The sequence below is a fragment of the Aspergillus nidulans genome, chromosome II (genome assembly GCF_000011425.1).
Source record: "Aspergillus nidulans FGSC A4 chromosome II".
Taxonomy (NCBI): Eukaryota; Fungi; Ascomycota; class Eurotiomycetes; order Eurotiales; family Aspergillaceae; genus Aspergillus; species Aspergillus nidulans.
Window position 1 is genome coordinate 3,004,353 of NC_066258.1, and position 22,343 is coordinate 3,026,695.

Genomic DNA, 22,343 nt, shown 5'->3' on the forward strand with positions numbered 1-22,343 from the left:
AAGACACGATCGGCTCTCCATCAACTCCTATCGATACAAAGTCAGGTTACTTTCAAACTGTTCCATGCTCCCACTCTTTCAATTCTCTCCGTCTGTTCTGCAGCGTAGTTGCTTTTGATGTGGCTCCCCCTCTCGCGACCCCCGTCCCTCGTCGGCCCCTGATATCCGCATCTCCCGACGACTTGTCCTAACTCAACTTTACTCTGAGCTCTGACAACTCCTCTCAACACAATCACCACACCTACCATTATCCGGCTATCTGTTAGACTCTTCCACCATCACGCTGCCCGGCCTACGCCCTTCTGCCCTCCCGGATCGGGGGCCCTATCCTCATCATGAAGGCCAATCCATTGCTCATCGCCTGGCACAACGACAATGCCCCCATCTATTCCGTTCATTTCGACCCCAATGGCAAGGGTCGCCTCGCCACGGCTGGAAAGTACGTTCTCAATCACATCCTCGCAATCCCTTCTTGTCTTGGCTAATACCTCTCGCTTTAGCGATAACAATGTCCGCGTGCGTTCGCCCTCCCGGTGAACCCTCCTCGTACCTTCGATGATTCTGACTTTCAAGGAATTATAGCTGTGGAAGGTGGAACCAGTTGGCCAAGAACGAAAGGTGACCTACTTGAGTACATTGGTGAAACACACACAAGCCGTCAACGTTGTCCGTTTCAGTCCGAAAGGTACGGAGTCTGGATCAAACGCCTTCATTTCGGGTCTGCTCTAATACTCTGTAGGGGAGATGCTGGCATCAGCTGGAGACGATGGAAATGTACTTCTCTGGGTACCGTCGGAGCTGCAGACACAACCGGGTTTTGGAGAGGATCGAGCGGACGACAAGGAGACGTGGCGGGTCAAGCATATGTGTCGGTCCTCGGGTGCTGAGATTTACGACCTCGCCTGGTCCCCAGATGGCGTCTTCATCATCACCGGCAGCATGGATAACATTGCTAGAATATACAATGCGCAGACTGGTAGGCCCGTTATATGTGGAGGTGGCTGAATCATTACTGATGGTGTATTTGGAATTAGGCCAAATGGTGCGGCAGATTGCTGAGCATTCGCACTACGTCCAAGGAGTAGCCTGGGACCCCCTCAACGAATTCGTTGCGACGCAATCGTCTGATAGATCCGTCCACATTTACAGCTTGAAAACGAAGGATGGGCAATTCACCCTCACCTCACATGGGAAGTTCCTCAAGATGGATTTACCGGCCAGACGGATTTCGCGCAGCAGCCCTGCTCCTTTAGATCTCTCGGTTCGATCTCAACCAGCCACTAGCAACTCCGTAGCTGTTGCCTCTCCTGCTCCTTCGACTCCAGGAACACCGATGACCTCGCATCTGCCCATGGATCCCCCGCCAGTGTCGCATAGTCGCCGTTCCTCCTTCAGCTCCTCACCAAACATCCGCCGTTCCGCATCGCCAGCGCCGTCCCTACCCCTGCCTGCCGTCAGACCTTTAGAAGTGACGTCTCCGGGCCTAGGTGGGCTCGGTGTCAGGAACGCGAACATTTATGCTAACGAAACATTTACGTCTTTCTTCCGACGGCTGACTTTCACCCCTGATGGAAGTCTGCTGCTCACACCTGCGGGACAGTATAAAACGTCGCAAGTTTCATCGACAGATCCGGGAAAGACAGTTGACGAAGTTATCAACACAGTCTACATATATACGCGGGCAGGGTTTAACAGACCCCCAATTTCTCATCTTCCAGGCCACAAAAAACCGTCTGTAGCGGTAAAATGTTCACCAATTCTCTATACTCTTCGAGAGGCACCTGAGCCTTCCAAGCATATTACCTTAGGTACTACGTCTGCGGAGGATGCATCGGCTACTAGTACTGGCGAAGAGTCTAAGAACAATATCACCGCTAAACCCTTCGAGTCCCCTACTGCCAATCAGCTTCCACCTCCTGTTTTCTCCCTGCCTTATCGGGTAGTTTACGCAGTAGCTACCCAGGATGCCGTTTTGGTCTACGACACCCAGCAGCAAGCACCACTCTGCGTGGTGAGCAACCTGCATTTTGCTACATTCACGGATTTGGCCTGGTAAGTAACCTGAAAAAGTCTGAAGGATGTTCTAACGATATTTAGGTCGAATGATGGATTAACGTTAATCATGAGTTCCTCTGACGGCTTTTGCTCTACGCTCTCTTTCGCGCCGGGTGAACTAGGTCAACCATACACAGCACCACTATCCGCGCCACAGACGACTGGTACGGGACCAACGTCAGCGCTGCATACGCCCACGGACCCGACGAAGCCGGCTCACCTTCAAACAGCTCCGCCGCCACCGGCAAGCCCTGCGCGATCGAACTCAGTATCATCTATCGCGACGCAGCGCGCCTCTCAACAGGCGGAGACCGTTGTCAACAATCCTACACCAACTCTTGGATCTGTGCCGCTAGTCACTGCGACGCACTCTGCCCAACCACCAGCTACCTTGCCGCTTACCACACCTCCTGAAACCCCGTTGTCTCAGAGCGAAGCGAGCAACGCTGGTAGTACTGTTTTAGGGAAGCGGAGTGAGTCCGAAAAGGAAGAGAGTCAAGGTTTGACCCCAACAGAGCAGGCGCAACCGCCAAAGAAGCGCCGCGTCGCCCCGACCCTGATTTCGGCGGGGTCAGGCTCGTCGAACGAGGGACCTCCTGATACAAATGTCGGGGGATAAGCTATGTCATCTTCATATTCTCTTTTGTATTGCAACCCATCGGTTATTTTGATGATTCACGCGGCTCCTTTTACTCTCGGTGGCGTCTACGATACCTTGTTTCTTGACGAAATCTGATCATTCGCTTGTGTTTTGGTAGAGTCTACCCACCATCTTACGCAGCGCATGTAGCTCGACATGATAGGAATATTACTCATCGGCTGGCTCGCTTTGGCATCATTCATTAAAGTCTACATCTTCAAGTACAGAACAGCGGGGATTGTTGTGAAGCTGAAAACTAGCTTAGGTCCTGTCACCGGAGCAATAATTGCTGCATTAAGGGCGTAACCGGCCTACAATTCGCCAAGCCAGGACGAGAAGACCAGTGTCGACTGCACAGCACTAGAACTCCAACTCCTCAACCTCCATTCCACAATCTACACACTTCTTCGTCCCTATCCCCGTCTCGGGGTCCAGTATCGACCTACCCCACTGATGCACATGCCTTCCACCCCTCCCAATCTCATCGCCGAAATTCCCACCCGCAGCGCCCTTGCGATTTCGTCGATACGCTTCAACTCGGGTCCGCTTTTTGAGATCGTCAAGCTTCGTCTTGAACTTTTCTTCGCGCCGGCGCTTCTTGTCATTCTCGCGCTTCTCGAACTCAGCGTCCAGCGCCTCGGGGGAACCCCACTTTTTGTCCGAGAATGCATACTCTTCAACTTGGTAACGTAGATACAGCATCATGTTGTTCCAGGTTGATTTGTGGGGATTTGGCTTTTCTATGTGAGGGAGGAGTTCGGTGTCGCGGAGTTCAGCTGTACAAAACAGAAGTGTCAATCCCACAGTCTAAGACTCCCATGAAGACAGGACAATATAACTTACGATCCGTCAGAAGATAATCCTCCTTTGCCTCGGTCTTTGTAAGCAAGCTATATTTCTCCGGAAACTTGTCCTTGCACGCATGACAAACGCGACATCGTAGTTCCTCCTCCCACCGCCAATCAATCTCGAGGGAGCCACACTCGCGACAGACCTTCTGTTCGCTCTTCTCATCCAGCACACTGATCCCCGGCTCGAAGGGACCTGCACGATCCCGACGCAGATTCTTGAGCAGCTGTTGCCGCTCCCACTCCTTCTGCGTCATATTTGCGGGCTTCTCGTCCTTGCCATCCTTTACGTGCAAAGCTTTGTTGAAGGGATCGTCTTCCTCGGCTAGGAAGCCGCCCTTTGTGTCTGTCATCTTACTGAAGTCGTATTCTACATACTTTGTGAAGTTGCGTGCGGGCTTGATGGCGTTGAGCGGGCGTTCAGAGGCATTGTCGGCATCGCGGAGGGTAGGGGGGGTCTCGGATGTTATAGAAGAGTAGCTGCGTTTTACGCCTTTTGTTGGCTCAGAGGCGGCGGTGCGCTGCTCGGATTCGCGCTGTTCTCGGATCGCTTTTGCTTTCATGCGGTTTAATTCCTGTTAATGAAGCGTGCGTTAGGACTGCTGACGGTGGCGGAGTTGCTCAATTACGTACGATCCTCTTGCGCTGTTCTGGCGTGAGTTCTCCGCGCGCCAAGGTACCGGTGGAAGGCGGCGGCGTAGATTGTGAGTCGGACGCCATGATTTCCCCCTTCTGTAAGCCTTGTAGTTCCGAGCGAGATGTAGACAGGGAATCGAGGCGTGCTCAAAAATGTCACTGCGCGCTCTCTGGTTATCGATAAACGGGCGGTCACGTGGAGATACGTAATACGGGCGCCAAGCTCTGGGGGAGGGTGGAGTCATAAGAGGCAGCAGATCTACAGTCTGTTCTTTCAATATTGTATGGCTAAGGTGAACGACATTTCTTGGGTTTAGGTATAGGGAGAAAAAAGTACTGTTCTTCAGCGTCTACCTTCACTTCGCTCCCACAGCAAAACACCTTTTATGTGAGATTGGATGCAAACCCCTAAGTTTTATTGGCTTTCATATCGAATCGACAGCATGATGGCCAGTTCGGCGTCAGGCCCAGCCTTGTGACCTGCTGACTGCTGAACTCCTTGACAAGGCCTTGTCCTATATACCATCATTGATGGCTGTGCGTCACAATAGTCTGCGAAGCCGAACCTCTGAGTCTATTCTCTCGATCCTTGTTCACGGCAGGTGCCCCCAACATGTGGTTGAAGCCTTGGATGTGTCAGCGATTGTGCAAAAGACCTAGATGCCCAATGCTCAAAGATATAATTTATCCGAAAATCAAAGCTTCAATAGAATTCAGTGTGAGGCGGGATTTCGTCGTGGCTCGTCACAGGTTCAGATCCTTCAAGAACCGTCTTTTCCTGACGGCTCGGCCGTGACTATCTCAATATACAGGAAAAATCCATCTCGGGCCAAGCTCGTCTCGGGAATCGAGTCCATCAGCCCGGACGGCAGCGTCAATCTGAACGCACTGGCGATCAAACAAATGGCCGACTTTAATCGGAAGCTTTCGTGGATATTAATGGCCTCATGAGAAAGAGGCCGCCGTCTACTGCTGTCATTATGGCTATAAGGTGCCGCTGCCCGTCATGTGAGACTTGATCTTCGTTCAGATACTTTTGTCATTCGAAGGTTTGATAAGGAAAAGCCATTGTATATCTCGAATTATTAAACATACGCGTAGACCACTGCAGCATGCTCAGACCTCAGGATACGTTCGATCGTCTTTGGATGCGAGCCGACATTGTCAGAGACCGTTTTTGCCCTACATCAGCCGTCGCAAGCGCGCGTTTCTGCCCCGAGGATGTTGCAGATGGATATTTATACCGATATTGTCATAAGAGTTTACCGTCCGCCTAGAAGACCAGCTCAGTGAATGTTCCTCCAGAATCTACAGACTGGCGAATGTGGTCCACGGGACATGCGCTTAGGATTACCCAGATAGCACTAGACCCAGCGCCCTTCGCCAGAAGCCAGGTCTTCTCAAGAAGGTGTTCTAGCGAGAAATTGAGAAACTGGTGCTGGACTTCGTGAACTGGGTGCTAACTCTACCTGGCGGCCCTGTTGGTGGGCTTAACTCGAGCTCTAGGTGTTCTTACCATGGGCTAGATAAGATAGATATGAGGAGAATTGGTTTTCCTACATCTTTATCTTGCGCGTAAGTGTCTGCAAGAAAACTAGGATACTTAGGGTTAATACTCCAATTGAGAAGATAGGCACTTTTGCACGAAGGTTGCAACCACGTTCATCACAAAACCACACGAACTTCAAATGTTTCAGCAACCATTATTTGACTCAAAATTCCATCTCCAGGATAATGTTCAAGACCATACTCTGAGTCTTTCGAACGTTGATGTCAGACTGATGCGGAGATGACCTGTACCCTGAGTCGAGATCGCGATCGGGAACCACATCCCAGCCCTAATTCCGGCCCTTCAACTGGCGGATCGCGATTGAACAGGGTCCACCTGCATTTCTATACGCCATAACTTCGTATAAGCAGCTCTCTTCCATGGAATAACCATTGACATCAGTCGATTGCGCAATTCGAGCTCATCGCCCTGCAAACGTATTCTCTCAAGTTATAAGTACCCTCGAGTTGCAGCTCCCTTTCCATTGAATTATCAAGCACATTCCATCTACAAACCATTATACCAATCAATTCATCACTCTTAATCTCTCTTACCAATCTACCAACAAACCGCAAAAATGGTCCAAGGCTCAACAGCAACCGGCGAGAAGTACAAGCCTAGCGGTACATATCCCATGTCTTTCCCCTTCTCAATAACTTTCAAGTACTGACATCCATGCAGAGCACGGCGGCCGCCGTGAAGACAACCAGCCAGACAAGCGCACGCAGCAGCACCAGTTCGCCTACGGCAAAGTCGACCCGCACCAGGCTGGCCATGAGGGCGGCAAGGTCGGCGGCCACGCTGGGGGCGTCGCGAGCGGGAAGGGCAGTGCGTCCAAGTACAACCAGCAGGGACAAGAGCAGCTCGAGGATGAGGAGCCAGAATATGAGGAGTAATTGTATTTGTGTACACTAAATAATATGTATTGGCTATTTTGTAACTAGGAATCAATATTTGTTATGGAGAAAATAACAAAATATCATATTCCTAATGTTTGCTCTTGTAAAAAGGTAGCTATTGATTCTCTGAGTCTGGTCAATTATTCTTCTGCAAATTGCCGATGGCAAGCTTGATCCGTAAGAATGTCCACTTCCACGATGGCCAGATGTGCTTATAGTTCTTTGCATATGCATTCTCTATTGCATTGCCGCTGGCTTACAAATTTGCAATTACGGTAGGCGATTGAAGCTATATCAGGTAGTGACACCGCATATCGACTATTCACCCATCCATATGTGTGAGCAGAATCTCAGCGAGATGCATGGTAACATAGTCAATCCAAATGCCAGAAATCAGTGGAGGACAGCTGGACCCCTCAATTAAAAGACGCATCTGGTCTACCCATTCTTTCCCGGGCTCCAGACCTCGTACGGTGTCAACCGAACCCATGGTCGCTGTATATGTCTTGATGATATCAGACCCCCAATGTAAACGCTCACGCGGACCATAGACCCGGTTACCTGTCCAAAGCTCTCCAGGTACTGAGAGCGACCACTATAAGTCCTTCTCTTCAACCACTAATTATTTTTAAACTAATCTAACCCCTGATAATTTCCAGCTACTTATACCTTGTATCCGTGTACATAATGCATCTCCCCCTGTTCCATTAATAAAGACCACGCATCATCGCCAGTAATCAGCATGGCCTCTACGCAAGAAAACCGGCCCTCCAAAAACCAACGTGAAGCCTGGATCGTCGGCAGCGGCACCGCAGCCCTTGCGTCCGCGCTGTACCTAATCCAACTGGCAGGCATTCCGCCACAAAAAGTCCACATCCTTGACGCACATGGCTCTCTCGGCCAGGCGCTGCACAACCACGGCGACTGCTCCTCGGGCTACGACCAGTTCGCCGGGTGCTTACCGGTACCTGTGGGCGAGCCGCTGCGGAAACTCCTTGCGTTGGTTCCGTCCGTACAGAATGAGAATTGGTCTGTGATTGATGAGATCGAAAAGGCAAACGCGGAATTTGAGCAGGTCCAATCGGGGTCGAGCACGGGGAAGGAGAAGGGAGGAAAGAAGAACAAGAAGAAGCAAGACAGAAAGGGCCACACGCAGTTCCTCGTGCAACGCAACGGCGAGCTCCTGACCATCCCGACAGACTGCCTTAACCTGAATGTCCACCACCGCGTCTCGTTGATGAAGCTCTTCTACAAACGCGAAATCAGTCTGCAACGAAAACAGATCAGTGACTGTCTACCGCCGAGTTTCTTCGACAGCACATTCTGGGCGATCTGGTCCGCGCAGTTCGGGTTCCAGCCGGCACACAGCGCGAGCGAGTTCCGGCGCACGCTCAGACAATATATCCAAAAATTTCACAGCCATGGCCTTGCGATGCTGAGCTGCTTGGACATCACGGGGCGGTATCAGTTCGAGGCAGTGTTCTCGCCGATATACCACTTCCTGCGGAGTCTGGAAGTGGACTACCGGTTCGATGCGCGGGTGAAGGATATTGGGACGACAATGAGAGAGGGGCAGACGGTCGTGGACAGAATCGATTACATCGCGGATGGGTTTGAGTTGAGACAGCCGGTCGGTGTGGACGATATAGTGATCCTCACGCTGGGGTCGACGGTGTCAGGGTCGACGACGGGCACGAACGCCGACCCTCCGCTCAGGGAGCCGTTGCAGCCGGGCGAGGCGCTGGACGCGAACTGGGAGCTGTGGCTGGAACTGGAGGCGAGGCATCCCGGGCTTGGGGATCCGTATAACTTCTGCACGAAGCAGAGAGAGTCGATGATCGAGAGTTTCACCGTCACGACCGAGGACCTGGAGGTCTACGCGCGGCTCTGCACACTCTCGAAGAGCCCCGAGGGGGCTGGGCCAGGGGCTGGCTCGTTCATCGCGCTGCAGGAGAGTCCCTGGCGGATGAACGTTTGCCTACCGACGCAGCCGGTCTTCTCAGAGCAGCCGCCCAATGTGCGCGTCTTTTGGGGGTTCGCCAGCTTCCCCGAAAACCAGGGGAAATTTGTGCGCAAGCCGATGGTAGCGTGCTGCGGCGCCGAGGTCATGGAAGAACTGCTGGCGCATCTACATTTGGACCCGCGCCATCTGATCAAGCGCACGATGACGGTGCCGAGAGTGATGCCGCGGATGAGCGCGATCCTGCTGCCCAGGGCGCTGGGCGATCGCCCAGCGGTGATTCCGCCGTGCATCTCGAATCTCGGCCTGGTTGGGCAGTTTTGCGAGCTGCCGCATCAGAGCTGCGTGGATATGAGCTACAGCGTGCGGACGGCGCAGCGGGCAGTCGCAGATCTGACGGGGCTGGAGGCAGACGAAAGAGATGAGCGGCACTGGTGTCATTTGAGCTTGCTGTTCAGGATCCTGTTCTGGAAGTGATCCGTCAGGCCATAGCATTGCCTCAGTCCGGCTAGCATACCTCCTACCAGCCTAAGCTCTACTAGATCTACCAGCTCTATCTCCATTATTATCTCATCACTATCCCAGCACCTTATTTTCCCAGCACCTTAGTACGACCCTATCTTAGCATCTCAGTACGTCCACTATTTTAGTATCTTTAGTACATCCTATATTCTTCAGACATCCCTATCTCAACATCTTTAGTACAAGCCATCGCGCCTTGCTGTGGGCGTTGAGCACTGGTCTCTGGCTTCGCCGCCGTTTCTTCTGTACTGACAGTGGCCAGATCACACGGGTGAGAAAAAGAAAGAAGGGGCCAGTGGCCAGATAGCGATCGGGCGAGGCGTGGGGGGCCGATACGAGCAAGAAGGAACATAGCGTGGGCTCTTTCCTTTACATTCGCCTCCTTGATAGGACCATGCCCGTCTCGAGTCAGGACCCTCTGCCCTGTTCGATTGGTGGTAAAGTAAGCATCTGCCTATTATTGCCATCAAAAATGTAAAGAGAAGGCAGGGTATGTAGGGTATATGTAATTATAATACGAATCTACTATTTGCTCAATTCTTTGGTGCTTTAGTCCCGAGTATCTGCTCTGCTGGCTCTGCGTTGATGCTAGCTAAAAGGACCGATGCCACCTCGAAACCGGTCTGAGTCGAGACGAGCGATTTTTACGGGGGGGGGTCTTCAAAGAGTGTAGTCCTCCGTAGACGAGGCACCAATCCAGCATGGAAAGACAGCACGTGTCCTGCCGCAGTGGATGACGAGTCAAGCAACGTCAAGAGTTTGGCAAGAAAAGACAAGCGTTACAGGAAACTCTCAGGTCTGCCCGCCCATGCGAATGACAGCCGGCGGCCCCACCACGTGCAGAATCGGGGCCCCCCATTGGCCGCCAACCAAACCATAAGCTCTTCCTAAGCTGTTCCTAAGCTGCCTGCCGAGCCAGCGCCAAGGCGCCAAGATAAACCCGGTCGGATCGGGGTTCAAGTCTCGGCGAATGGGGAGGGACCCTGCACGAACGTGGACGGGCACGTAGTGGTAGAGGCCAGAACGAGAGACAGCGGCCGATGGCATGCAGGCTTCTGGAAAGTGGCTCAGGGTGGTCGGGCGTCGAGACTCGGGTGTTTCAGGTCAGCTCGTGCAGCTGGCGCAGTTGGTGCAGCTCGTGCAGCTCGTGGGCGCTCATGGCCCGCCCAAGTCGCGAACGGCCGTCTACACGTGGGTGATGTGCTGACAGACAGACATAAAAGGACTCCAACGCTCCCTGGTTTCGGTCCCTGGTTTCTGTGTCTGTCTCATCCCGGTCAGTCTAGACTTCACAGCAGTCAAGATGGTGCTCGACCAGTACACCTACATCTTCGCCATTGGCACCATCTTTGCCATGCTGGATGCCTATAACAATGGAGCCAGTACGTGACCTCTCTGCTGCTGCTGCTTCTGCTGCTTCTGCTGCTTCTTTTGCCTCTGCGTTGGTAGTATTGCTGTTCTGTTACTGGCTCTGTCGCTGCTACTGCTACTGCTACTGCTGCCCCTGCTGCTGCCCAGCGACGTACTGACCGCGCAACAGACGATGTCGCCAACTCCTGGGCCACCAGCGTCTCTTCCCGCTCCATCTCCTACCGCCAGGCCATGGTCTTCGGCACCATCTTCGAGTTCCTCGGCGCCGTGACCGTCGGTGCCCGCACCGCCGACACGATCAAGAACGGAATCATTCCCCCCGAAGCCTTTGAGGGCAACGCGGGCGTCCAGATGCTCGCCTTTGCGTGCGCCCTGGCCGCCGCCTCCTCATGGGTGATGTGGTGCACCCGGCACTCTACGCACGTCTCGTCGACTTACTCGCTCGTCTCTGCCATCGCCGGCGTCGGCGTCGCAACGGCCGGCGCCTCCTCCGTCCAATGGGGCTGGAACAAGGGCAACGGGTTGGGCGCCATCTTCGCCGGCCTGGGCATGGCCCCGGCCATCTCCGGCTGTTTCGGTGCTATCATCTTCCTCCTCATCAAGTTCGTCGTCCACATGCGCCGCAACCCCGTCCCCTGGTCTGTCTGGACCGCGCCCTTCTTCTTCCTTATCGCCGGCACCGTCTGCTGTCTCTCCATCGTCTACAAGGGCTCGCCCAACCTGGGCCTTTCCAAAAAGCCGCCCGGCTGGGTCGCCGGCGTGACCCTGGGCACTGGCGGCGCCGTCTGCCTGCTCTCCGCCTTCTTCTTCGTCCCGTTCGCGCACGCCCGTGTCATCAAGAAGGACTACACCCTCAAGTGGTGGATGTTCCTCTACGGCCCCATCCTCTTCAGCCGTCCGGCCCCGGCGGACGCTACCTCCGCCGAGCTCTCCAGCGTCCCCAACTACGCCGTCATGCAGGACGACGGCCTCCCGCCCGACTCGCCAGAGACCCTCGTCGACGAGCCCCTCCCGCCAGCCGCCCAGTCGGAAAAGAACCCCTCTGCTTCAGCTACCGAGGCTCAGCTCGACTATAAGGAGCTCGTCGCTCGCGGCCAGGAGCGTTTCCACGCCAAACTCCGACGCGGCCGCGGCCCCTTGGCCTGGGCCATGCGCACCCTCCACGACAACCCGATCGGCTCCGGCGAGATCTACGAGCTGCACAACATCAAGATCCTGCTCAAGCGTATTCCTGCCATGATCACCGTTGGACTGCTCTATGGTCTGCACTACGACATTCACGCCGCGCAGTCGGGTATCCATGGGACCCCCGAGGGGGCCCGCATGGAGCGAGTGTATGCCCATGCCACCAAGTATCCCAATGAGGTCGAGCATACCTACTCCTTTGTCCAGATCCTGACGGCCTGCACTGCCTCTTTTGCGCAGCGGCGCCAAGCGACATCGGGAACTCCGTTGGGCCGTGGGCGGTTCTCTACTCTGCCTGGACCACCGGCAAGGCCAGTGAGTCGAAAGCGGAGGTTCCTGTCTGGCAGCTCGCTGTGCTGGCGATTATGATCTCGATTGGGCTTGTCACATACGGGTACAATATCATGAAAGGTACTTTGCCCTTCCCCTTCCCCTTCCCCTTCCCCTTCCCCTTCCCCTTCCCCTTCCCTTTCGTTTGCCGTCCGAGAAGACATGCTAATTGGATAACGTACAGTCATGGGTAATAAGATCACCTACCACTCGCCCAGTCGTGGGTGCTCGATGGAACTAGGCGCCGCCATTACAGTCCTTGTTTTCAGTCAGTACAAGCTGCCCGTGTCGACATCCATGTGCATTACAGGCGCGACTGTTGGAGTCGGTCTGTGCAACGGCACCCTCAAGGCCGTCAACTGGCAGCGGGTGGGACTGTTGGGACTGGGATGGATCATGACGATCCCCATTGCAGGAACGCTGGCCGGATGTCTGATGGGGTTGATTCTGAATGCGCCGCATTTTGGCTCATAGATGGAGTTTAGCTTGTTTCTCTCTTTCTTTTTCTGTATATGCACATGAACTAGGCTAGGCTTTAATAGACTGAGCGGAGCCTGTCCAGCTCTCACTTTCACTCTCTACTTAATGCAGGTCAACGATATAGAGTGAGGATTAACGTCTCCCCTTTTTTCATCTTCTTCACCCGGTATGTCTTCTCGTCGCCTTCTCCACTCCCATCACTGGCGGTGGGAACTTCGACCTCACAATCGGACCCAACAGTCAAAAGAACCCTTCCCTCCTTCTCCCATTCGACCCTTACTTCCCTCTTGTCCCCATTTCCACCGATTCCAACAGTAATGACCCCCTCCCCTCCCCCCTCCCAGAGCTGCAGTCTCGGTTCAAACCTCACCCTCCTGTACCCAGGCGCAGCAGGCCTGAGCCCAATGACATTGGCAACTATATCATAAATCGGCACACAACTCCACCCATGGCAGTCGCTCCTTGGCATCGCCGACGACTCCGCCCACGTCGTGAGGTTCAGATCCACCATTTCTGTCCACGGTTGTACAAGAGTCCCACGCAGCTCATCGTAGAGTCCAACCTGCACCGCTGCCTCGAGGAGATAGAAGGATTGCGCGTACGAGGCCTTTACATAACCTCCCCTTGTATCTGGGTGGAGCGCGCGGCAGAGGAGGGCTCTGGCGCGGGATCCTGTGAAGGCGCCAGAAAGAACGGCGAACACGGCGACGTGCTGGCTCCGTTCAGTAGTAGGGCTGTCCGGACCATCTACCAGGATTTCTTTACCGTCCTCGTCGGTGCGAAGGCAATGCCGTCTCACAGCTTCATTGACGCTCTCTGCTCGTGACCGATATTCCTCCGCCAGGCCGAGCCGGCCGACAAACTCACATACCTCCGCTGCCTTATTCAGCACGTATGCGTAGAAGAGACTGTTGTAGCTCGCCACACCCGTCCGTCGATAAGCAGGCGGAACAGCAAGGTGCTTGAAGTCCCCTCCAGGTCCGAGAACAGACCACTCGGCTGTCCAGTCGACAAAGGCCCAGATCTCGTCGTTGGGCGAGTCTGCATCTCCAAACCGCCCGATCATCCCGCTGTAAGCATTTGAGATCCTCGAGTCAAAATAGTTCAGCACCGAATCGATCCCACCAAGGTATCTCTTCACGAACCGTTTACTGGCCTCGGTGTCAACTGTGTACATGATATGATCCCACAGCATGAGCACCCAACTCAGCGAGAAGATCGGAATGGTCACCCCCGGAAACGGAGTAGGGAAGTGCGTCTCGACGAGCCCATCACTTCCGCGCCGCGAGGCATGGAACTCATTGATTGTTTTCCTGGCCAGCCGATCGTCAGATGAGAGTTGGTAGGAATAGAGCATCTGGAGGCGGCTGTCGAACGCGAACTGGTTCTGCTCGTAAAAAGGACAGTCGGTGTATGTTTCCTGCATGCAGTTGAGCAAGGTGTTTAGGCTAATGGCCCACTTCTTGGATTCGACTAAAGGCATGTTCGAGAGACTTGTATTTATGGGAAGTGGGTAGTGCGTGCGTCGGTATGTCAGCCTGGTTATCTGCAGGGGTTGCGAGTGCGTGGACACGGTCAGTTGGACATAGCGGAATGTGCGGAACCAAAATGGCTCGTACATCCACTCCTGCTCTGTCGTGGAGCTGGAGGAAACAGTATACGAGTCCTCTGGCCCAACAAGGATTCCTGAAGTATCGGCCCTGTCGCCCTTGTTCCGTGCAAAGGGGTTCAGATTCCCTTCTGGCGGTGGGTACTCGAAGCACTCGGCGCAGCGGACGGTGACGGTAGAGCCAGCGCCCCCTCTGAATCTTAGTTCCAAAAAGGCCGTGATGAGGGACTCGTTCTCAAGGATCACTGCTGTGCGTGTGTTTGGTGGGATCTCGACGATCCCACTCCCGTCATTCCGTAAAAGACTTCTCCAGCTCCCAGCCAGGTCCAGCCCAGGCTGTTCAGAATTTGGCTTGATGATAGCAGAAAACCTCCCCTCTGTCTCTGGAAATAGCGGGATAGACCGTGGTACAAGCCTCCACGGCTCCAGGATCGGCAGCATAGGCGTCTTCAGGCTCGACCGTTCCGCACCCAACCAAGCCGAGTCGTCGAAGTCTCCATCTAGCCAGCCCTCGACAGCTAGACTGCCATCGACCTCCTCATTGATTTGCATAAACGCCGGCCCGAGCGCACGATTCCACTCGCTGCTTGACAGAATACGCACCGAATCATCCGGTAGACATTTCCAGCCCGAGTCTTCGGTGGTCGATACCCCCAACAAACCCGAGCTCTCATGCAGGATAAACCCCCCAATCCCGGCCCGCACCATACCCATATTCCCCTCCTTGACAGGTGAGTAGCGGAGCACTTTGGCGGCCAGGACATTCTTCTGTCCAGGGACCAGGAAAGGTGCGATGTCTATGGTCTCGTAGTTGTATTCATGGAGGTAGGACTTTGCGGGGCCGAAGAGGATTCGCTTCCCATTAATGAAGAGGATGTAGCGCGTGTCTGCCGAGACGTGGACTGGTATTGATCTTGCTGAGGGGATGGAAGTAGGTACATTAAACTGCCTACGAAAGAGGACGATGCGCGCTGTGCTGTGTGTGGAGGTGAATGCGGGAGTCGACTCTGGGAGCCAGAGCCAGGGAGTCGTGCTTGTCCAAGGGGGCATCTTGCTGTCTGAGATTGCTGTATCCGACTCAGTTGAGTAGGTGGGCTAGGTGTGGTGGGCAGAGAGTATTTGTAGCTCGATGTCGGATATCCCGGTGGGATGTGATCGAATGCGGGGATTGGCGATTCATGTTATTATCCCTTTCTAAACTTGTGGGGTAATGGGAACTATAGAGCACAGAACTACTCGGTGTATTAGCTGCCGATTGAATCTGCGATGTGTTGTATCAGCCACTTTTGATCATAGAGATATACATGACCTCATCACTTCGCAGCCCTAGTTCCATGTGCGATCTCAATTCAGCCAGCATTCAAATTGACCACTGTCGTGTATAACAATCCAGGAACGGTCCTGAGTCAGACAACTATGGTCTAAAAGTCAGTATCAGCATATAAACACCGCTCCAGGATTCATGCACGCAGGTATATCTACATCTATACTTTGCACTCCGTAGGTGCCGGATATCCCGAGGCGATGCCGCCCGGCCCTCAGGTATATTCTTGTCTTATTCGGTAGAATTTGGCCGAGAGGAATAATAGCCAATAATGATGTCGAAAATAATGAAGCGGTGAATATCCTACATGGGCAGCTATCTAGGTCCTGTAACAGAAAGAAAGGGGAAGTGTCCAGTGGATTGGCTAATGCATACCTATACATATAGACGCCATGGTGATACCGTATTGAAGCTTATACAGCTATGACAAAGATAATGGTAAACGTATAATTGTCTCGAAATCTGCCGTTCTTTGTTTCAATGGTCTAGCTCCAAGGGGAGAACACCAGCGGTGTTCACCGCTGGAAGACCGTGGCTGCTAGAGTGCAGCAATCGGAAGAGCATCTCTAATTCTACCTACAGGTTGCTTTGGAGCCACAGCGACGGTCTCGCCCAGTGTAGGTTACTCGAACAGTCTCTACCCTTTCCTCATCACTTGGCGGGCCGGTCTTCCATGGCCTTTCATAACATCCCAAGTGATATCACCGACATTTAGCTATGAGGCATAGAAGGTATAGAAGACCTGAGGACAAGAAATGGATAAAGCAAGGTTACCATGCACCAGACCATGGATTAAGAGAGTGAGACGGAGTCTACACTCGCGTTCGTTCACTTGAGGGATCCCTGACATTGCTGCATGAAACAAACAACAGGGACGCTTGGAGTGTGGGATATCACTTTGACATCACATTCGCTACTCGTCTTCAGCTCGTTCTAGACATCAACGCCCCCTGCTCAGACCTGCTCAGACTTGCATGTGGTAAGGTTGATTGGTTTTGCAGAATCAACAGCAAACACTGACGTCTCAGCTTGCATGGGCATAGCTGCGGTGACACCTAGCAGGGAGAATTGGATAGCTTATATCCTTTAGCGGATGCGAAGCGATGCACCGCTGCTCGTTAGCCAAATTGTAGTGCCTTTGGTGCACCGCCTACTGTGTTGTGGGTTCGGGCGTTGTGTAGCCAGAGATGTAGTATAGCGCTATAGAGAGGCAGCAGCTGCTCTGATAAGTGGAGCAACCTGTTTCCTACTCTTGGCCACATTCGTCTGTATCCATAGACGCGCCAATTGAGAATCATCCTCGAGAGCACTTAACGCATCTTTGATGCCTTGAGCATCATCACCCTCATCAAGTGATTTCCATTCCTCCAAGCCCAACTCGGAGCTTGCTTCGGAGATTAGGGCTTTTACAGCATTCGCGCCCTCGCTGTTAAGTCCCCAAACAAGCAATTCCCGGGAAAACCGACCCTCTTTTGAGCTGAACGCGGTCATAACGGAAACCACGTCCAACTTGCGCTCTGAGGCGAACGATTTCAGGCAGTCGATGAAGGCGTATGGATTGCCTGCCTTTCGAACAATCCAGGGTATTGGCTTGACAACGGAACAGATACCGATTCGTAGCGGGAGTTGATTAGCGTGTCTGGTAGGTTTCTCGTCCCAGTCTTTGTAGTCCCGGCCTAGAATCTCATCTACGGTAAGCAGATCTAGACTATTCTGCTTTGTTTCTTGAATCTCAGCGTAAAATCCATCAGCATCCCATCGAGCATCGGTTGCGGTTGCTTTGGGAAAGAGGAAATCGCGAGCCGAGATATCGAGATTAGTCACTTTGTCTTTGGACTTGAGATTGGCCGTGTCAATAAGGATTGGGCTCATCGCAAGTTTCGCCAACACTTCTTCATTTGGGGGCATTTCATCGGATTTGTGCCAGAGGCCCATTTTCTCGAGCTCGGTGACGACGAGTGAAGTACATGAACCGGTCGTCGCGATCAGGCTAGGCTGGGTGCTAGCAATAGGAGGGAGAAACCCCTCGTCTGCATGGTGGTCAATGCAGCCTAGGACAGTGAACTCTACTGGCAGGCTAGGTAGGGAACCATTCCCCGAGCGGGTGTCCGAAGATCGCACCGGCAACGCGTTCCAGTCTACCAGGACAGAATCAGCTTGTAATTGGGTTTCAAGACGTCGTTCCTTCACTTGGTTCGCAAAGTCCGCCACAGTCAGAAAGTGTTCTTCAAGCGGCGAGCTCTCCACAGTGTCCCCCGCATCGGATCTAGATAGTTGGAGTGCTTTCACGAATTCAGGGCGTAACCTGCCAAGTTCGGGCCCGGCGGAAACATTATCGAGGTTAATCACAGGCACATGAGGGCGTGGGTAGTCGCGTGGAACACGATTGTTGGCAAAGTACGAGTACACGAGGGCTGAGACGATTGAATCGAGGTCGGCGGAGGGATTGCCGATGACGTAGATGGGGGACTCCGCACGAGACAGCGAACCGGAAACGAAGCGGTGATGAACCTGAAGTGCTGTACGAAGGAATTGAAGAAGACTCTGCTCGGGGGAAGGAACTCGCATTGTCACAATTGGTGTGATCGGTCCGTTAATGGATGTTTTTCGTGATGGTTGTCGAGGAAAGAACTTACAGAAATTTTGTGCCTGAGGTGTCAATGAGGGGTCGGAGCGGAATAATGCGACTCCGGACATCCCCCTCCTACTTTCTTGGGATCCTTCTCCAACTCTTTTTACACTCATTTTCAAAAGAGCGAGGGAAATGGCGGAGCAGCGATTGAAGGCGGCCATTCTGGTGGTGTCAGATACTGCATTCCAGGATCCATCCTCGGATCGAGTCTTCGGCACGCTGATCGATGTGTTCCCGGCCGACGGGCCTTGGGAGAAGCCGATCACCAAGATAGTGCCGGACGATGTACTTCAGATCCAGCGAGCTGTGTGCGACTGGACAGACAGTCCCAGTCCAGTGAATCTCGTTCTTATAAGTGGTGGAACCGGCTTTGCGGTTAAGGATAACACCCCCGAGGCTGTCACGCCTCTCCTTCACCGCCATGCACCTGGTCTCGTGTATGTACATTGATAGATTAGTTGGACGATACTGACATAACCAGGCATGGCATGATTGCCGCGTCGTTGAAGGTCACGCCTTGTGAGTTCATCCGCATGAGCCAATCTCAGCACTAACTAACGTATGCAGTTGCTATGATGGCTCGACCTGTCGCTGGGACCCGACACAAGTCACTAGTTATCACTCTGCCCGGATCCCCAAAAGGTGCAAAGGAAAACCTTGAAGCTGTCATCAAACTGTTGCCTCACGCATGTACCCAAGCGGCTGGTGCGGACTCGAGGACGCTCCACGCTGGAGGGATCAAGAAGCTCGAAGCTGAAGCTGGGGTAAAGTCAGAGTCACAACATGATCATCATCACCATCATCATCACGAACATACTCACTCTCACTCTCATTCTCATGGTCATGGCCATGGACACGTCGTTCCAAGAGCACATACAACGCCTTCTGAACGGCGGTCAAATGACCCCGCAGCAGGGGCAACCCGGCGATACCGCGAGTCGCCGTATCCCATGCTCTCCGTGGACGAAGCACTGAGGCAAGTTTCAGCTCACACTCCGGAGCCGGAGGTTATCGAGGTTCCGGTGAATATTGACCTCGTCGGATACGTTATCGCGGAAGATGTTTACGCCGCCGAGGCGGTTCCAGCATACCTTGCAAGTATCGTTGATGGATATGCTGTCATTGCTCCTGAATCTCCAGATGACGGACACAGTACAAAGGGAATCTTTCCTGTGGCTTCTATTACCCACGCCAATGAGGAGGGAGCGCTAGCACCGCTTGAGCCAGGCACCATCGCCCGGATAACAACCGGCGCTCCTCTTCCGCCCAATGCGAATGCGGTGGTCATGGTGGAGGATACTTTACTAGCGTCATCGACACCTGATGGCAAGGAAGAAGCGACTGTCGAGATTCTAACTGGAGAGATCAAGCCCAATGAGAACGTGCGGCAGCCGGGAAGCGATGTCGCTCTAGGATCCAGGATCCTTCAGCGGGGTGACCTAATCACGCCTGTCGGTGGTGAAATAGGCCTGCTGGCAGCTACCGGGACAAGGACCGTCAAGGTATTCAAGAAGCCCGTCGTGGGTGTTTTGAGTACTGGCGACGAGCTCGTAGAGCACGACGATCCCCGGTCTCTTCAGGGAGGGCAGATTCGAGACTCAAATCGGCCCTCGATCCTATCTTGCCTGAAATCATGGGGGATTCCCGCCGTTGATCTAGGTATTGCCCGCGATACGCCTGCGGGCGAGCTGGAACAAAGCCTACGGGATGCTCTTCGTGGAGTCGGAAAGTCCAACACCAGCGTCGATGTAATCATCACTACAGGCGGTGTTTCTATGGGGGAGCTCGATCTGCTAAAGCCCACCATTGAACGCTCTCTCGGCGGGACTATCCACTTCGGTCGTGTCTCCATGAAACCAGGAAAGCCGACCACTTTTGCCACCGTTCCGTTCAAGCCAACGTCCTCTGCAGCAGGCCAACAAGAACGCAGCTCTCGACTGATCTTCTCTCTCCCTGGCAACCCAGCCTCAGCACTGGTCACTTTGAATCTCTTTGTCCTCCCCTCATTACACAAGCTCATCGGCCTCGGCCAGAAGCAGGCTGCATTAGGCATCGCGCCGGCGCTTGGACTACCCCTTGTAGCAGTAACATTGTCACATGCTTTCCCGCTTGACCCTAAACGCACGGAGTACCATCGGGCTATTGTTACAGCGTCTCCCAAAGATGGACGGCTCTATGCCACAAGTACAGGGGCAGAGGGCGTAGGACAGCGTAGTTCCCGGGTCGGTAGTCTAGCCAGTGCTAATTCTCTCCTGGTGCTTCAGCCTGGGAAGGGCTCGATTGCGCAAGGGAGTCTGGTCGAGGCACTGATGATGGGGCCTATTGTACGTGAAGGTGCTGCGGTTGCACTATGACAGGAGCGCTCAGCGTGGCACCAAATAGAACACTACCTGCTCGTGAGTACGAATCCAGCCTTGAGGGGAATATAGACTACTTGATTTGCTGCCTAACCCTCCAAAGACTTATTCGCGTACTCCTTGTAAATTTTTTTCCAGCAGTTACAAGCGGTCCTTCTCTGGCCCCCCAGGTGCCTGGATAGTGTTTGGACTCACAACCTGCGGATTGAATGCTGACGGCATAGATATCATTGAGGAGTCGCTCTTGACTTCAAGGAGAGGAAACTGAGTTCCGGTCTACTGTTTTTCATTATCAGCCATGGCCAGTTAATGATTGAGTATTGCTACGGCTTCTTCTTTCGAACGCGATCAACTCGCATTTAGTCGCCGCGACGTTTGCTGCTACCGAATGACTACCTTGTTCTTCCTGCTACTGTGCCCTTTAGCAGGGCGAGTAGTCATAGATACTATCCAGATCCTTTGGAATAACCCCAGCATCAACCGCATCTATAAAATTAGCCATGCACTTCCAAAGACGAATGAACTCACCTTTATACGACCACCTGTAGTCCCCCAGCTGCGCCTTCCACGACCAGAACACCCAGCCCTCCTGCTTTTCATACGCAATCGCCTGCGCCGCAAACCACCTCGCGTAAAAGTCCGTGTTGGACGATGGCTCCCAGTCTGCAGTGTGCTCGACATTGTCAGGAACGCTGAGACTCCACTCGCCCACGATGGTCGGCCAGTTGCCGCCACGGTCGTCGACACAGGAGGCGCTGATATAGCTTTCCTTATCCACGGCGACGCTGGAGTCCCACTTCACATAGCGGTGGTCGTCGTACGCGGCGAAGTAATTGTCTGTCAGGGATTGGGTCGGATCGCCAGAGCCCCATTTCTCGTTCATCATTTGGATGTGCAGGTAGTTGTTGCTGGTGATGCCAAGGGATGACTCAGTGTTGCGGATGCGCTTGGAGACGTTAGTATACTTTCGCTTGACCGGTTGGGAATGAGAAGACAGATGGTCTTACAGTGAACGCGCTTGGGTAGTAGCTGTTGATCATGGAGGAGGCCTGGTCTGCGTTCTGGACAGGCTCGTTGACTATCTCAAGCATGCCGACGTTGCGGAACTTGTTATTTTGGTGGATGCTTGTCGTCATCCACTCGAGGAACTCCAGCGCCCGGTCGTACTGGTAGTCCTGGTAGAAGCCAGGGTTAGGGGCATACTGCATGCATATTTAATAAGCCACTCTGCACCAATGTCCAGTAGGAGACTGCCACTCACCTGTCCCGTAAATGGCTGCTTAGGCTGCTGCGCTCCAGGAGCCCCATGCAGATCTATGATGATATACATGCCCGCATCACTTGCCCACCCGCAAACGTCCTCAAGATACCCTATCCCTCCTTTTGGGAAGTGTTCCGAGTCCGCGTAGACAAGATCCTCTTTGAGCCAGTACCCTACCGGGATGCGGATTGTGTTGAGCCCGTACTGTACCATCTGGTTGATATCGTCCTGCGTGATCCAGGACCCCCAGTGGTCCGCAAAGGCCTGGTCGGCAGTCTCCTGCCCGAGAGCCATCACGCAGTCGAACTCGGACCGTTGCCCACTGCAGCCCATATTGCTCCATGCCATGCTGGCCATCCACGGCTCGATGACAAAGTGGCTGCCAAGGTTGACGCCGCGGATCTTTTTCGAGGCCGGGAGCCAGCGTTTGCTGGAGGCAGATGTCACATTGAAGATGTTTGTGCCTGCGGCGGAGTAAATGTCTTTGTCGATGCCCGGGAGCCAGGCGAGGGCTACAGGGAGAGAAGTGAAGAGGGGGAGGATGAACTTCATATTGCAAACAAAAACACTCTGATAGAGAGCCCGGAAACGGATTACTTACTCGGTCTCAGAGCCCGATCCGATCCTTCAGTAAGGACTGTGGGGTAGTTACCTGAAGGCCATGATTTTATACTTGTAAGCCATC

At 53.6% G+C, this 22,343-nt stretch overlaps 9 protein-coding genes across 9 annotated transcripts, besides 1 other annotated feature; 5 read left to right on the forward strand and 4 right to left on the reverse strand.

Moving 5' to 3' along the window:
- Positions 1–22,343: part of a sequence feature (contig 1.61 483..865047(-1)) that runs on past both edges of the window.
- On the forward strand, positions 336–2,674 carry ANIA_03785 (putative chromatin assembly factor 1 subunit B; the record flags this gene model as incomplete). The annotated part of the gene is made up of 6 exons (XM_656297.1): positions 336–439; positions 501–516; positions 583–685; positions 740–976; positions 1,035–2,052; positions 2,098–2,674. 6 exons carry the CDS (start codon positions 336–338, stop codon positions 2,672–2,674), a joined length of 2,055 nt encoding a protein of 684 aa, XP_661389.1.
- rad14 (DNA repair protein RAD14) lies at positions 3,056–4,263 on the reverse strand (the record flags this gene model as incomplete). The annotated part of the gene is made up of 4 exons (XM_656296.1): positions 3,056–3,471; positions 3,539–3,900; positions 4,035–4,099; positions 4,177–4,263. 4 exons carry the CDS (start codon positions 4,261–4,263, stop codon positions 3,056–3,058), a joined length of 930 nt encoding a protein of 309 aa, XP_661388.1.
- Positions 6,243–6,730, forward strand: ANIA_03783 (uncharacterized protein). The gene is made up of 2 exons (XM_656295.2): positions 6,243–6,351; positions 6,410–6,730. The coding sequence occupies exons 1-2, from the start codon at positions 6,306–6,308 to the stop codon at positions 6,622–6,624; spliced, it is 261 nt and encodes an 86-aa protein (XP_661387.1). The 5' UTR covers positions 6,243–6,305; the 3' UTR covers positions 6,625–6,730.
- Positions 7,370–9,064, forward strand: ANIA_03782 (oleate hydratase; the record flags this gene model as incomplete). The annotated part of the gene is made up of 1 exon (XM_656294.1): positions 7,370–9,064. One exon carries the CDS (start codon positions 7,370–7,372, stop codon positions 9,062–9,064), a length of 1,695 nt encoding a protein of 564 aa, XP_661386.1.
- ANIA_03781 (uncharacterized protein) lies at positions 10,413–12,469 on the forward strand (the record flags this gene model as incomplete). Its single annotated transcript, XM_656293.1, has 3 exons — positions 10,413–10,491; positions 10,650–11,980; positions 12,194–12,469. 3 exons carry the CDS (start codon positions 10,413–10,415, stop codon positions 12,467–12,469), a joined length of 1,686 nt encoding a protein of 561 aa, XP_661385.1.
- On the reverse strand, positions 12,588–15,134 carry ANIA_03780 (uncharacterized protein; the record flags this gene model as incomplete). Its single annotated transcript, XM_656292.1, has 2 exons — positions 12,588–15,001; positions 15,038–15,134. The coding sequence occupies 2 exons, from the start codon at positions 15,132–15,134 to the stop codon at positions 12,588–12,590; spliced, it is 2,511 nt and encodes an 836-aa protein (XP_661384.1).
- Positions 16,609–17,976, reverse strand: ANIA_03779 (putative exopolyphosphatase; the record flags this gene model as incomplete). Its single annotated transcript, XM_656291.2, has 1 exon — positions 16,609–17,976. One exon carries the CDS (start codon positions 17,974–17,976, stop codon positions 16,609–16,611), a length of 1,368 nt encoding a protein of 455 aa, XP_661383.2.
- Positions 18,173–20,394, forward strand: ANIA_03778 (protein cnxE; the record flags this gene model as incomplete). Its single annotated transcript, XM_656290.1, has 3 exons — positions 18,173–18,477; positions 18,522–18,559; positions 18,608–20,394. 3 exons carry the CDS (start codon positions 18,173–18,175, stop codon positions 20,392–20,394), a joined length of 2,130 nt encoding a protein of 709 aa, XP_661382.1.
- Positions 20,819–22,210, reverse strand: ANIA_03777 (protein exgB; the record flags this gene model as incomplete). Its single annotated transcript, XM_656289.1, has 4 exons — positions 20,819–20,883; positions 20,926–21,343; positions 21,405–21,599; positions 21,659–22,210. 4 exons carry the CDS (start codon positions 22,208–22,210, stop codon positions 20,819–20,821), a joined length of 1,230 nt encoding a protein of 409 aa, XP_661381.1.

What these genes read in the sequence shown, in the direction of transcription:
- ANIA_03783 (XM_656295.2), top strand. Translation starts at nt 6,306, where the DNA reads ATGGTCCAAGGCTCAACAGCAACCGGCGAGAAGTACAAGCCTAGCG. An exon ending in CGAGAAGTACAAGCCTAGCG is followed by an intron (nt 6,352 to 6,409) that starts GTACATATCCCA and finishes ACATCCATGCAG; the next exon opens with AGCACGGCGGCCGCCGTGAA.